The sequence below is a fragment of the Poecilia formosa genome, unplaced genomic scaffold (genome assembly GCF_000485575.1).
Source record: "Poecilia formosa unplaced genomic scaffold, Poecilia_formosa-5.1.2 Scaffold59, whole genome shotgun sequence".
Lineage (NCBI taxonomy): Eukaryota > Metazoa > Chordata > Actinopteri > Cyprinodontiformes > Poeciliidae > Poecilia > Poecilia formosa.
In genome coordinates, this window is record NW_006799998.1 from 936,941 (window position 1) to 952,082 (window position 15,142).

The window sequence follows — 15,142 nt, forward strand, 5'->3', positions numbered from 1 at the left end:
TTGGAAAATATAGAGGCAATGTCCTTCAACTGTTATAACTTTGCAAAGATATTTGATTTGTGGTGATATTAACAATGTATCCAATGTATCATGTCTCTTATTTCTAGATTCCCCTAAAAATGTCACAGTTTCAGTCAGTCCATCTGGTTCGGTTCTAGAGAACAGCAATGTGTCTCTGACATGCAGCAGTGATGCCAACCCAGCAGAGCAGAACTACACCTGGTATGAAGTCAAAGCAGCCCAGGAAATTGTCACCGGGACTGGAAATACTTTAAACACTACAGTATCTACAGACAGAGATATTTTTTTCTGCAAGGCTCAAAATGATGTGGGAGAAGAACGTTCCAACCTCAGTCACATTGATGTTCTGTGTATGTATGACGTTAGAGAACATGTTTCTGTTTGATATTTTGTTCTCACTGCTTTCATCTGATCATTTTCCTTTCATTGTAAAGAAGTTTAAATTCTGGAAGCTGTTTTCTTTGGTGCTCCACCTCCTGATGAATATCACTATTGGCAAGAGGTGAAGGTTCAGACTAAGATCCATTTTCATGATTTTGATGAAAAGGCAGGCCACCATCAGAGGGGAATCTCACAAAGACTAGGGAAACCTGTGGTTTAGCAGGTTGGATTCAGCAGTGATGGTCCACCATCTGGAGCTGAGATGGTCACATTAGTGCAGTGAGCCTTAGGTAGAAACAGGAAGTCTCTGGTTGACATAGACTGTGTGTTATGTGATTGTGCCTGGTGCATTTTTGGTCAGAACATTATTGTTCCTCATTGAAGCAACTAGACGTGGCTAGAACAGTCAAATTGCACCAGGTAAAGAGAAGTGTTAGTTGAAAATTATATTACTCAAGCAGAAGTAATTATGTTGCACTAACACTACTCTTAGAAGTTCCTCTTTTGAAAAGGTTATTCAAATAGATGGAGTGGAGCAAATGTAACTAGTTAATGCACATTCTCAGGACTGACTTCTTCTTTTTCAGAATATAATTCTATAACCAATTATGCTTCAGTTGAATTATGTGTACAAGATCTAGATCTTAATTTCTAAAAACCATTGCACAGCAATTTCAGTTAACATGTATTTCCAGGTGATAAATTAACCCAGATATTTAACGCACACACAGACATACACAGGTATAATCCGAAGATCATACCAACACAGGTTCATATTTCTTTATGCGATCTGTCAAATTTGGTGCCAGGGACAAAGCCACATTTCACGCAATCAGGGTACTGTACCCATATTTCCTTTTGTACATAAAACAATGTTCTAGCATATGCAGACACCTAGCTCTGGTATCTGGTTTGCCCTGAATGCAGGTAGGATATGTAAAACAAAAAAAATAAAAAATAAAAAAATAAAACAAGAAAAAGACAAATGAAATTTTGCTCCTTAAGAATTGTGACAAAATCATAGTTTTGTTTTTACAGGCAGTAAATTGACTTTCATCGGCTTGATGGCCAATTGTCAATGTTATTAACTTTAAGAGAGCTTGATCGAGATATTTTACATATTTGCCAAACAAGATTTTAAAATACATTTTCATGTTTTGTTTCAGTTTTTACAATTATTTTTGATACTGGATCTTTGCGTTATTGCATTTATTTTTATATGCAGCATCTTCATGCTTTTCTTTCTTCCTTTCAGTTCCTGCACGGATCTTATTTTCATCTAAATGCATGAAAACTTCAAATCAGGTCAGCTGTTTCTGTGACACAGCAGGAAACCCGTCTCCAACAACTCACTGGAACTTGCACGGGAAACCAATTACTCAGCCTAGCCAGATGGTGATTACACATGACTCTCTAAATAACTCGTATCTGAGGAGCATCATCACTATTGTTGAACCACAGGACAGAGATCTGTCCACCTTGCAGTGCTTCAGCTCCAACTCTTTGGGGTCGGCCAGTAAAGGGTTTTGTGTCAGATGCCTTGACAACTCAAAAGAAAATGAAAGTATGTCTTGTCTCTTTAAATTTGCAAATGAAATTCATGCTGGAGCAGAGTAATTTTCATAATTTTTATCTTCCACTTGTATTGTAGGTCAAATCCTGACACCTGTCTTGATTGGCAGTACTGTGACTTTTTTACTTATAATATGCGCCTTGCTGGTTGTTGTCTGGTAGGATATGCAGTATTTTTTTATAAGTTTGTTTTGCTGTCTCCACAGCCTTCTTCTGTTCACCAATAAAAGACAAGATTTATGTCAGATGTTCTGCATATTTTGTAGGTTTCAGAAGACTCACTATAAACCTAAAAGTGTCGCAGCTACTTCAGGTCAACATGAAGCCAATGAGCAAACCAAGGTAAATTGACATTGCTTTGTTACAAATTATTTTGTTTTTTTTTTTATTTATTTATGTTTTATCGTTTTATCGTTTTCAAGGCTTCTCTTCCAATTCAAATAACCAAAAACAATATAAAAAAGTTGTTCATATTGTGTGGATCTTTTTTTCAGGCCGACAACAGCCAACCTTCAACTGGAACTGATTTAAGCTGCAACAATCCAGAAAAAATGAGTAAAAGCTCAGCAGACAAAAGTGAAGATGTGGTGTATGCTCGTTTAAAATGGAGAGAAAATACCAAAGTGAAGGAGGAAGATATTTACGTGAACCTTGAACTGTCCGATGGCTCCTGTTTGAATGAGAAAAAGTGTGAGAATGGGGGAGAACATTCTGTGAGCAAAAAAGAGGAAATAGAAAGTATGCGTGCTGAAGATAAGATTAAAAACATAAGAAAGGAATCAGAGGTTGTATATGCTCAGGTTAAATTTCAGACCAAAACCCCAGAGTCTCAGTAAATTATCATTCTCTCAACATAATAGTGAAATTAGACTCAAGAGAAATAAAAGTTTAACAGTGAAAATCAAGGAGGGTTTAAAAAGAACAAAATCCTAGTGGCTTACACTTATTCATTTCATTCATCTATTAGTACCCCAAGCATACAAATCTAGACTTAAAGTGTGCATACTTATAGTGCATAGATCATAAAACTCTCTGTTAAAATGTTTCCTAAGTACGCAACAAAAACAAAAACATAAAAATGTAATGGCACATCATACAGAAAGCAGGTAAAGTTAACATGGAGTATGCTTTATGTGAGCTTGGTATGAGCTCTGTCATGTTGGAGACGTTCCAGTTGTTTGTTTCACTTGGACATTGAAAAGCATGTGAAGCCCTGTGTGAGTTTTTTGGAGGCTAATATTATCACAGTAATTTACAACTTGACATCAACATACCTGAGCTGGGATGTTCATGCATGAGGTTTGCATGTCCACTGCTTGCAGAGTCTTCTTCTCTGTTCTCACCTTCTCTCTTCAGTCTGAAAACATCCATGTTAAGTGATTTCTAAAGACAGCTCATGTAAGTCTGTTTTGTTGTTAGTCTGTGTTGGTTATGTGATGGACTGACACTCAAAAGAACATGTTCTGTCGCTCTCAGCTCTAGGCTGTCTAAAACAAACAGAAGAATACGTGTATGAATCTAAACCTACACATCAGCAACTACCATGCAGAGACTGAAGCGTAGGAGAATTTAGTCGTGTCATCTTCATCACACTTTAACTGAACAGTTTTGAGAGAAACCCTCAATGTGTCATAAGTTGACTATAAAGTAAAAACCTTAAATTCTCTTTCCAGAATTTAAGGTTTAAAGTCCACAAAGCTTTTACCTTCCACCCCCTAAAAAGTGATAACTCTACACTGAAAATGGAGCCACCAAGATACATTCAAATTTCAGTCCTTTGCCTGCTCCAGTAACTGGAAATATAAGTTCCAATGGCAGTGTTCTAATAAATTTATATTTTCTAAATATGACATTACATAATAAATACCTCTGATAATTAGGGTATTATGGGGTTCATCATTGTAACACTTACAAAATGCTGTCATGCTTAGTCAGCATGTTGTCAGCAAATAACTGATGGTTAAGTCGAGATCGCAGAGAGAAAATAAGAATAGGGCTGTTCACAACTGTTTGCATTTACATGTTTTTTTTGTACTTGACAGTTTTTAAATTAGTTCCTCCCTTGTTAAGACATTTTCTGAAAAATATGGTAAGCTCACTAAGATGGCTTCTCTACTGAGCATTTGAATCCTGGGACTGTTAGTGCACAGATATTTAATCAAGTGTTAAAATTTAAGGAGGTAAAGGGAAAGGAGCTGTGAGAGCTTTGTTATGAGGTGAGTCGTGTTCACTTATAATGTTGAACTTTGAGCTTGTTTTGGAGATTATGAAGTACAAACCTGCTAAAAAAAAGGTTACCTTTGTAAATGTAAAGAAAAAATGCAGCTAAATGTTTAATGAAATGTTTGTAGATCTTGTGTTTGTTGACTTATGCTAACTACATTTTTGCCAACATACTGAATAAAAGACAAAAGAGATCGTACATTTCACTAGTTCTTTTTGTTTGTTTTATTCTATGTTAGATGACATTATGATTAGGTTATGTCATATGATCAACTTCCTGCAGATTACTTTGATTCTCAGTAAAATTGTGATTTCTTCTAAACTGAGGCTCTTTTCTCCATCACTGCTGATTATCCCACCAAATTACAACATCAAGATGATACATGATAATATCTCATGTTTGTTAAAGTAATCAACAACTTTACAAAAACATACATTGTGAACTAACACATCTCTTCATCTGGTGAATGTCACCACAATAAAATGAACCTTTCATTATTAAAAAAAAAAAAAAAAATATTGATTACTTGTCTATTGACGGTTTCTAGTTTGCTCAACATTCACAGCAAAAAAGATGCCTGGAACTCTGATTTTACTTCTCATTACCTCTGTACTGCAAGGTGAGTTTATACTGATATAATTGAGATGTAATGAAATATTTTTAACTGTAAACATTCATGTTTGAAAGTTTCCAGGTTTCATTGCCTGTAAAACAATCCCAAAAGAAAGGCAGATTAAAAGCATAAAGATTTTTTATGGAGTGAAAGAACATTTTCATTTGAGGGCTGCAATGTCCATGTGGAAGGGAATTGACAAAGTTATTTTTAAAAAGCTGACTATTTAAAATGTGTTTTTTATTCATAATTAATCTGACAAATAAAGCTGCAGCATACCCTCAACTAATCTTTCTGATGTTACGATTTTAACATGTCATTTACAACTTCATTGGCCATATAAACTAAAACAAGAAAATGCATGAATTTGCAAATTCAATTCAAACATAAATTATACTTTTACAACATTTACACTTGCCACATCCTCATTTAGTCAACAAATTGCTTGCCAGTAAACATTAAAACAATGACAATCAGGACCTGTATGTGTGGCAGTATTTAAATAATAAATGATCAGAAAAGTGTCATGTCAGTACAGGATCCTCAGCGAATATGAATTATTTATTGTTATTTTCTTAATATGGAAAGTGTTCACTAACCTGATGCGCTGTCTTCCTCTAATTTCTGTTTTATTTCGCAGCCAATGATTGTAACAAGTTTGAGGTTAATTTGCCTCAGACTGTGCAAGTTAAGAAAGGATCCTGTGTGACCGTTCCCTGCTCCTTTGACATAAGGAGTGAATATAACGGTAACTTAAATGATACATGTGAAGCTAGATGGGTTTTCAATCCAAGTTTGACCCCACAACTGACTGAGACAAATCCAGTAACGGGAATCCTAACAAGGAAAAATTGCACCACAACTTTCAATGATATGCAGCCTCATCACAACAAGGCTTATAATTTCAGACTGGAGTGTAAGAATGATCTGAAATACACGTTTACAAATAAGAAAGTGATATTCAAAGTCACAGGTAGGCTTACATATCCACACACAGAATTTTAATCAATAAATTGTGCTAAAGCAACTCACTTTACCTATCAGAAGACAATGCTGAAAAATGATTGAACATTTAATAAACATCTACTCTGAACTTTACTTCCAGATGATTTTCCCTCTCCAACTCTGACTCCGTCCACACTGACGGTAAAGGAGGGAGAGTCAGTGAGTCTGACCTGCTCTGCTCCGGCTCCATGTCTCCCTCACACTCCAACTCTGACATGGACTCCCACAATGGGGGACATTCATGAAACAATTCAGGAGAATCAAGACAAAACAAAGTTTAAGACCTCTGTTCTGAACTTCACTGCTTCTCAACACCATCATGGGCAGAAGATTTCCTGTACTGCTGCCTACAAGAAACAAGATGGAAGTCCAGATGGCTCTTTTACCACAAGTTTAATGTCGGATGTCTTATGTAAGTTTATTTGTTCTCTTATAACACTTCAAGAGAACTTGAGAACAGAGACCATTCTTTTCTAGCACTTAATAATGTTCTTGAACTATGTATATATCTGAAGACCTATTTCCTCTTTTACATTCACTAAGTTTTAACCTTGTTTAGATGGGAGTTGTTCTGAAATTAGATTACTTCTTTTAAAAATATATATATATTGCTAATTTTATTGTGCAAATGATCAAATAAACATTTTTTTTAATTCTAGACATTTCACAGATCCTTCACTCATCTAACTGCATAAAAACTTCAAATCAGCTCAACTGCTCCTGTGAAACGGTGGGAAACCCGTTACCAACAACACATTGGTACTTGAACGGGCAACCTGTTGATCAATCTAGCCAGGTTGTGGTTACAAATGAGCCTCTTAATGGCTCACATCTGAGGAGCATCATCACTCTGAATGAACCCCAGGACAGAGATCTGTCCACCCTGCTTTGCTTCAGCTCCAACTCTTTTGGATCAACCAGTAAACAGTTTGGTGTCGGCTGCATTGAGAGCTCCAGAGAAAATCTAATCCGAATGCCTGTCTTCATTGCCACAGTTGGTGCTTTTCTATTCCTAGTATGCGTCCTCCTGTTTATTGTCGGGTAGGTGAAGCTCCTCAGAGTATAATTTGAAAAATGTTTATTTTTCAGTCAGAATTTTTTGATTCAGTAATTTATCTATGTAGCAGAAAAGAATGACGCTCTTTTATCTCTGTAAATACTTAGTTCTGCTCTTTCAGTTGCCTTCTTGACTAATGAAACAAAAGAACAACAGATGTCTTGCATATTTTTCAGGTTTCAGAGTACTCATCTTAAACATAAAAGGATCACAGTTGATACGGATGCAGTTGCTGTAAGTCAACAGAAAAACGAGGTAGGCTGACTCTTACTGTGTTCAAAATGTTCTCTTATTTTTTTTATTTTTAACACATCTAGTGTTAATGTTTCCCTTCAAATTTTAGGAACAAAATCCAAATGAGGATGCCATTTATGCTAACTCTGAGGAATTTCGTTGGTCAAGGAGCCCTGCCCCAACCTTTACCTGGAGCAGATGAAATATGCACCAGTCCTGTGACCACTGAGAATCAAGATGAATCCAGTAAAGTCACAGGAAGTAAATGTGAAAATGTGATTTATGCCAGTGTGAATAGGTCAAAAAAAGAACAAAACAAAGGAGAAAGACGATGTTGTGAACATGAATCCCTCTTGTGGCTCCAAGGAGAAGTTTGAGAAGGGGGTCATGTATTTTCTGAGTTGTGCTCTGGAAATGGGAAGTTTGTATGCAGAAGACTAGAAATGTTCTGCTCAAGAGAACAAAGTCTTAATAGTTTTCATTGATTAATTAAAGTCTTACTGTTTCCTTATGAATATTCAGTAACATACTTTTTAATCCTGACTTTCATGTGACAGACATAAAATAAACACCAACAAAACTTTTAAAAAATACAACTTTTCATTTGGAGAAAATTTAATCTAGCTTACTAAGTAGAGAAAAAAAATCACATGCAAAATTAACCCATGACATGACATTTCTTTTCAAACTAATGTTAATGAGTCTTTTCCAAATCAAAATGTGCTTTTTGAAGGTTTATCAGCATATCTATAAAATCTTAGGTAGAAATCCTGGTTCCCTGACTATGTACATAATGTCGCGCTGTGTGCCGTTTTTCTTAGACACTGGAAATGACAAAGAGAACACATCTTTCAGTTATATGTCGATTGTAAAAAAGTCTGTGCCTAGATCCTCAGGCAGAGTAATAATTTAAATGTTTAAAAGACCTGGAACTCTGTGTAAAAAGCAAGAAAAGGATCCAAGTGTATTTTGCCTCTGCATATCATGAGGAACCTAATTAAGAAGGGTAAAATAATATTCCGAGCTGCATGAAAGAATTGCCTTTTCAGATTACCAAATTTCAAGAGCAAATATTTATGTTAATCCTTTTGTCCACATCCCCATAAGGGGTGCCAGGAGTTGTGAAGGATGCTGTATCTCAGTGCTTTGCGGTGTATGTTTTAGTCATTCAGTTAAGTGCTGTGTTGATTTCATATGTTTGCTTTCTATAAAAAACCGTGCTGGGTTGGTCATTTTGTTTGGTTTAATAAAAATATCAATATCCTTCATGTCATATTGAGTTGCAAGTGTTCATTCTTATTTACTCGCTATATGAGTCCATTTACTGGTATTTTCTGCATTTTCTGTCTGAGTGCTGAACCTTTAAGTTCTTTTTTTTTTTCTTTGCTAAAAATGAAAAGCCAATCATAATTATTTATGTAGACTTCCGGGGCACAGATTTGTGTGCTACTGGTATTTTGTTTCCTTGTATTGGTGCCCTGGATATTTCCCAAACTTATGTAAACATTTTTAGAGAGACTTTTATCAGCAGGTCAGATTTTGATTTATTTATTTTCTTCCTTCTTCAATGATTTCTTTGTTAACCCTGAATGTCGTTTTATCTTATCTTTTATGAATTCATGGTGGAGGAATCTAAAATTCTCATACATTCTTACATCCCATTTTTTGGACTGCTGTAGAACATAAAAATGACTTTACAAGTTGGATTAGTTTCTTACAATTGTGGGTTTGTTAGTTTTTCAGGAGCCAGCTTTAGTTTGGCAGTTCATCAGTTGTCAAACATGTGATCAAGACCAAAATCCTCTGTGTATCACCTTTTATATGTAGTTAAGAGAAAACTGACTTTAAAAGATGAGAACTCTGTAAATGTTGTATTAAATACTTTGACTTATGAATACCAACAAGAAAACAGACAAAACCAACCTCTCAGAATAACTGGAAAGGCTTGATCCAGACTCAGACTTCCAATCATCAAACTATCACAGTGGTTTATCTGCCTAGCAACAGATCAGAATGAATTCTGATAGGATGAAAACTTGCTGCTTTCAGAGAATACAGCAAATTCCAGCTAAAAAAAAAATGCAGTTTGTTATTTTGTTTAGAAAAAAAATAAATAGTAAACATAATACAGGTATAGATGTGCAATTTAATTTATAATTATTAGAAAATGCCCATTCAAAAACATATTTAAAAAATGTACTAGGCCCTCAGAAAAAGCAGTTGATCTTAATATTAATATAGCTGGAAGAAAAGGTTGTTCTCCTGTTTCACAAACTCAAAAGATCACAAAAGTACATATGAAAGAGAAATATTAATTTGCAGCACCCAATATAGCCTGTCTTTTTGGTGAACTTCATTGTAAATGGTAAAAAGCCTCTTTGAAGCAACATGTATGCCTTTTGCTTGTAAAATATGGCATGATTCAAACATGCATCGTCTGGAAACTTTGCATTTTATTTATGGGTCAAGACAGGTTTTTGAAGTAGTTTGTCTAATGCTTTGCAAACAGTAAACCAAGAAAGCTTATTGTCAAGTGGTCTTGTTCTTCTGGTTAACGTCTTTAGACGCAGTCATTGGTTTCTTATTTAAGACTACAAGTGAGGGAAAGTGCTTGCGATTAGGCTGTGGTCAAAACCGGTGGACTTAAAAGCAGCAACACACCAGTGGTTCATCACATATTCACACAGCAGCTCATCTGACAAGGTAAGTGCTCTAGTACATGTATGTAGTATAAAGCCTGCAGTTTTATCCTACAAATGAGATTGTCTGACATGACAAACCATCTCCTCTAAACCAATATTTAACATCTGTTGAAGAACTTTATCATTAACGAATTTCCAGTGGGATGAGAAGATGATGTCTAGGCAAAAATGATTATGAACCCAGTCAACATGATCTGCTGAAATATTTCTACGTTTATCGTGTTTTTAGGATCTTGAGGATTTAAAAGTGACCACTGTCTTCATGGGACCTGCTTGTCTGCTTAGACTGCTCTGCATCATCAGTGGTGGTACCGTAACCTATATCTTGTACTGAAGAACCATTTTATGTTTGACATATTGATTCTTTTGCAAGTATTGGATTCATTTGCATTATACTGACAGAACTTGTAACCAATTTGCAGTTATTGAAACTGAAACTGAAACTTCCAGCTTTGCTAAAAAAAAAGAAAAAATTCTACTTCACAAACAACACATACATCAAAACACAAAAATCTAAATTGGATCCATCTTCCATGCCAGTTCTCCACGAGGTCAGATGTTGGACCATCCATGTGCCGATGACAGTCACTGCAGTCGAAGGAAGCTGTGCTGTGGTGCCGTGCCATACGCAGCGTCATGGACGTGTCATTTGGTACAAGTACCACAATATTAATTACCCTGTGGTATACGATCAACAATTTAATCAAGTGGAAGCCCCGTTCAGAGGAAGGACCTCTGTGATAGGTAAAGCTGCAGAGGGAAACTGCACCTTGAAGATCCAAGATGTGACGATGGCTGACAACAACCTGAGAGTTTATGTGTGGATCAACCCCGACTCTAAAGCAACCCAGAAATTTCATGATCAAACAGTTATTATTTTTGTTGGTATGTATATATTTTGAAATCCATATTTTGTTTTTCGAGTCTGAGGTGACATTCCACGTTAAGAACTGTCCGAGTTTAAGAGTTGCAAAACAAATTGAAGATGTTACCCCATGCAGCATGCAATTCCAGAAATACTGATTTTAATACACATTTTTACGTTCTTGTTTGCTCTGATAAGCACATGCATAAATATACAAAATACCTCATTGCTGTCTGTACCAGAGTACATCTTAATGTGAATATGCCATCATTTTTTGTCTTATGACCTTTGACAAAGTTGTCTGATTTGTAGCTCACAGTTCTGTTTCCAAAATTGAGAAAAATGACTTTGAACATAAGATAGTTTCCTTTAAAGATAGAAGTGATTAGACACACTCACTTACTTATAACCACTGACAAGTGAGGCCATCCTGTGTGGTCTGGCTGTTGATCTGTTTAACATTTCTGCTACAGTCAGTGCATGAGTAAGTGCTTGTGCTTCATGCTATTCTTTTCCTTGAATTTAAGACTATCTGTAGGGCTTGTTTTGACATAGTTATGTGGCAAAAAGTACTTTGAAAAGATAGTATTGTGTTTGGTGCTTAAGGCAACCACAAATAGGAAGGTTCACCACCTTTCCATGTTTTCTCCCTTTGTGGATAATGCTTTTCAACGCTTCTCTGAGTGGTTCGCTGAAGTTCTGAATCCTAAGAAATGGCTTTATTCTCCTAGAACTTTGCTTATAATTTGTTGTTGAATTCCTGTAGTTCAGGGCATAATGCATTGTTGTTGTTTTTTTTGACCTGCCTCATGTTGTGAAACAAGTTCTATTTACAAAGTAACTTGAATTGACAGACTAGTCAATACTCTGGTATTTTGTTGACTGGTAAAACTGAACCAAAAAGATGTGATAAACCACACTCCACAGTTTATTAAAAAAAAGAGGGCAATGATATTTTCACATCAAGGATTCCCATTAAAAACTGCTCAGGAAAGTTTTTTGTTCTTTCTCTGATTGTATTTAATATTAAATCTTTTTAATTGTTTGAAATTTTAAAATGATGTTTTTCTCTTTAGCAGTGAATGATCAATCTGTAGTTTACTCTAACTGTACCCAAAAGATTAAAATACTTGTCACCCTTCAAACAAATTTACCTCAACATTAATCTTAAAAAATATACAATGTATTTTCCAATTTGATTTATTCTCCCATTTTGGTTTTTAGAGAGAAGAAACCCCATGATATCGGTCCAGAGTGTAATCCTGGAAGGAAGTATTTTCGAGGTCGACTGCAGCATAGAGCACTCCTGCCCGTACTCCCCTCCTTCAATTCAGTGGCACAGAAGCCATTTTCTACAGAACTTCACTTCAGTGACATTCAGTTCAAAAAGAGGGAACCTATGGCTCTACAGAGAAACACTGCGGGGAACAGCTACTCTAAACATGCATAAAACCCAAATTGGATGTTCTGCTCAGTTCAGAACCTTGACCACAACTAGTCCTCAAGCAACCCTCAATGTTTTTGGTAAGTGAAAGTTAAATTGTAAGTTCAAATGATTTTTTTAAAAGGTTTTGTTGGCTCTAGTGGCCTTTATTTGAAAGTAGTTTGACAGGAAAGAGGGTTATGAGAGAGGGGGAAGACATGAGACAAATGTTGCCAGGCTGGGAATTGAACCTGTGACCAAAAGCATGAGGACTAGGGCCTCAATACATGGGTCGTGCTTTGCCCCTGCACCACCACAGCACCCCTTACCTATGAATTTTATCATTAAAGATTTGTGTTTATCTTTTGTATCTACAGGTCAACCTGCCAATGTGAAGATAGAACTGAAAAAAGCCATGATAATAGAAGGAGGCAGTATTACTGCAAATTGCGCTGCTAATAGTTACCCTCTACCCCACACATACTCATGGATCATAAGGCAGATGGGCATTAACAGCGAAATAAATTCAACTCAGAGAATAATGTCCTTTCACAACATTACTAGAAATACTTCTCTGTCCTGCATGGCTTACAATGACGTTGGAGTGGGACAATCAGACTGGATGGATCTCCTTGTTCAGTGTACGAAAACAAATATATACATATATATATATATATGTTTTTTTTTGTTTGTTTTGTTTTTTTATGTAATTATTACTGGATAAAAGCATCACAGATTTTTACAGCAAAATCTGACATTGTAGTATGGACCAGATATAATCATTCTTAACAGGTTTTTTATCTAATACACGATGATGGTCTTATGATGTCTTTCCTAAATGTCAGAATAATCAATGATAGATAATGCTCAACCTTTTTTTTTTACTTTGCTCAAATTTAGACATGGATAGATATAAATTTCCTTAGTATAACGTATCCCTTTTTCCACATGATAGTTTGTTGGAATTTTGACCCATTTCTCTGGCTGCCTTTGTTCATAGGAAACATTTTCAGCTCTATCCACAAATTTTCTATAATAGTGAAATCACTCCTTCGTAGTGATCTCTCCAAAACAATGGCTTTGTTGCTACCATTTTAAAACATATAAGTCAAGAGATTTCAGTTTATATTAAATGCCAGTGATTTACTCCGTCTTTCTAGATGCTCCAGCCATACTTCCCGAGTCCTCATGCAGCCTAATGGAAGATCTTATAAGGTGCTTTTGCCACGTGGAGGCCTTCCCTTTTGCTTCCATATCCTGGGATGTTGCTGGAAATTACTCTCATCTTTCATCAGTCACCACCAACTATACAACCAAGCCAAATGTAGTGTCTGGGGAAATTAATTTGCCAATATTAAACCAGGGCAGCGTAAGGTGCATAGCCTGGAATGAATTTGGCAATGACACCAAGCAGCTGATTTTAAACATTACGTCAGAAACATGTAAGTTAATTTCTTGGTGATGACTGTTTTGTTTTTGTCTATGTCCTATCTGAACTTATGTCTTCTTTTCTGCAGCTTCATCACTTACATGGTTATGGCTGGTGATTGTGGGATGTATTTTAATGCTGGGATTCACATTTTGTATTAAACGAAAATTGAACATGAGCAGGTTGGTTGTCTTTACTCCTTGTCTTTGAAAATTTTTACATTACAACTGATTGACAGGTCTTAGATTGTAACCTTTTATGGGGTTTTTTTGTTTTTTTTTTTTTTTTCCTATGAGAATTTTAATTTAATTTGCAACATCAAAATTATACTTTCGTTTTATTCTGAAGGGCCCAGCCGTCTCCCGCAATTGTCCAACTGGAAGAACGGTACTACATACCACTAAGGTAGAGATAACTACTTTTATGTTTTACAAAATCAAACAACGAACCACAATTTAACCTAAGACAATAACTGAAACACATGAAAGAAAAACTTGTTTAAAAAAAAAGCATATCAGTCTAACCCTGATTTCTGGTTCTGTGTTAACTTTCCTCTTTTGTTTCTTATTAGATTAGAAGACTCAGACACAAACCAACAGACACCTGAAAGTAACTTTGAGGAAAACACTTCGTCTTGTGTTTATGACAATGACTTTTTGGAAGACGTGAGGACTTCAATGGGACTTCAGCAGCAACAGAAAAAAACATTTTGTGACAAAAAGCATGAGATAGAGCCAGACTCAAAGCTTATTTATGGACAGGTAAATCATTGATTTACAACTTATTGGTTTTCATGCAGATTAAAAGATAATCCCTGGAAAGTGATCATATTCTCACTTTGAACACTATTCAAAACTTTATTTTCTCTGAATGCTTAAAAGTATTTATGTCATTTGTTCATTTCTGCAGGTTGTATATGGCAACATAGATGATGACTGCGTTCAGAAAACCCGTTGTGACACAGGTTTCATTGCAGCTCCTCTTCTTTCAAAACATATTTAAACCGGCCATAGTTGTTTGTATCAGTGTTGTCTTGTGCACAGTTATTTTTGCAAACAAACAACTATGTAAGTGTGTAGATATTTAGAGTGCTGCCATTGTTCAAAATATCAAGTGGTATTTGTTTAGCTTACAGACTGCTATCATTATATTTGGCCAAAAGGAAACGCAAGCATGAGGCATTTCAAAAGGACTCAGCTGTGAAAACCCCAATGAAGATTCTGCTGCCACTCTGGGTATATAAATATTCTAAAACAGTCACCAAGGCTCTGAGGTTCTCACGAGCTGAATGTTGAGGCACAGCATTCAGCCTCAGAAAAGCTACATTTCTTGCTTAGTTCAAAGTTCACTCAAAAAGAAAGCAAGTCCTTTTTAATATACAAAGTTTAAAGGAAATTAAATTTTGCATGTTAGTTAATATTAACAGGGTGGTGTCATCTCATTGCTCAGCACAGGGAGAATAAGGCTCTGTCGTGTTTCAGTGTGACGATTGTAGGTGTTTGCTGGTTGCATCATTTTATATCAAGTCATCTTTAAGCTGAGAGCACATAGAACAAAGCTTTACTTAGCTGAAGCCAGTACCAAAAGACTTGTCAAGCTTTGTTCCATGTGTTCTC

At 35.8% G+C, this 15,142-nt stretch overlaps 2 protein-coding genes across 2 annotated transcripts in view; both read left to right on the forward strand.

The window, feature by feature from the left end:
• LOC103139309 (B-cell receptor CD22) overlaps positions 1 to 4,524 on the forward strand; it is a 10,763-nt gene extending 6,239 nt beyond the window's left edge. The window contains exons 6-11 of the mRNA XM_016672332.1: positions 14 to 20; positions 108 to 371; positions 1,658 to 1,966; positions 2,054 to 2,132; positions 2,241 to 2,316; positions 2,469 to 4,524. Of these exons, the coding sequence (XP_016527818.1) occupies positions 14 to 20; positions 108 to 371; positions 1,658 to 1,966; positions 2,054 to 2,132; positions 2,241 to 2,316; positions 2,469 to 2,810 (1,077 nt within the window). The 3' untranslated portion in view covers positions 2,811 to 4,524. The remainder of the gene's footprint in view (positions 1 to 13; positions 21 to 107; positions 372 to 1,657; positions 1,967 to 2,053; positions 2,133 to 2,240; positions 2,317 to 2,468) is intronic.
• A 6,143-nt stretch (positions 4,525 to 10,667) lies between these two features.
• Positions 10,668 to 15,142, forward strand: part of LOC103139310 (free fatty acid receptor 2-like) — a 5,833-nt gene continuing 1,358 nt past the window's right edge. Inside the window, exon 1 of the mRNA XM_007553855.2 lies at positions 10,668 to 10,696. Coding sequence (XP_007553917.2) covers positions 10,668 to 10,696 — 29 coding nt within the window. The remainder of the gene's footprint in view (positions 10,697 to 15,142) is intronic.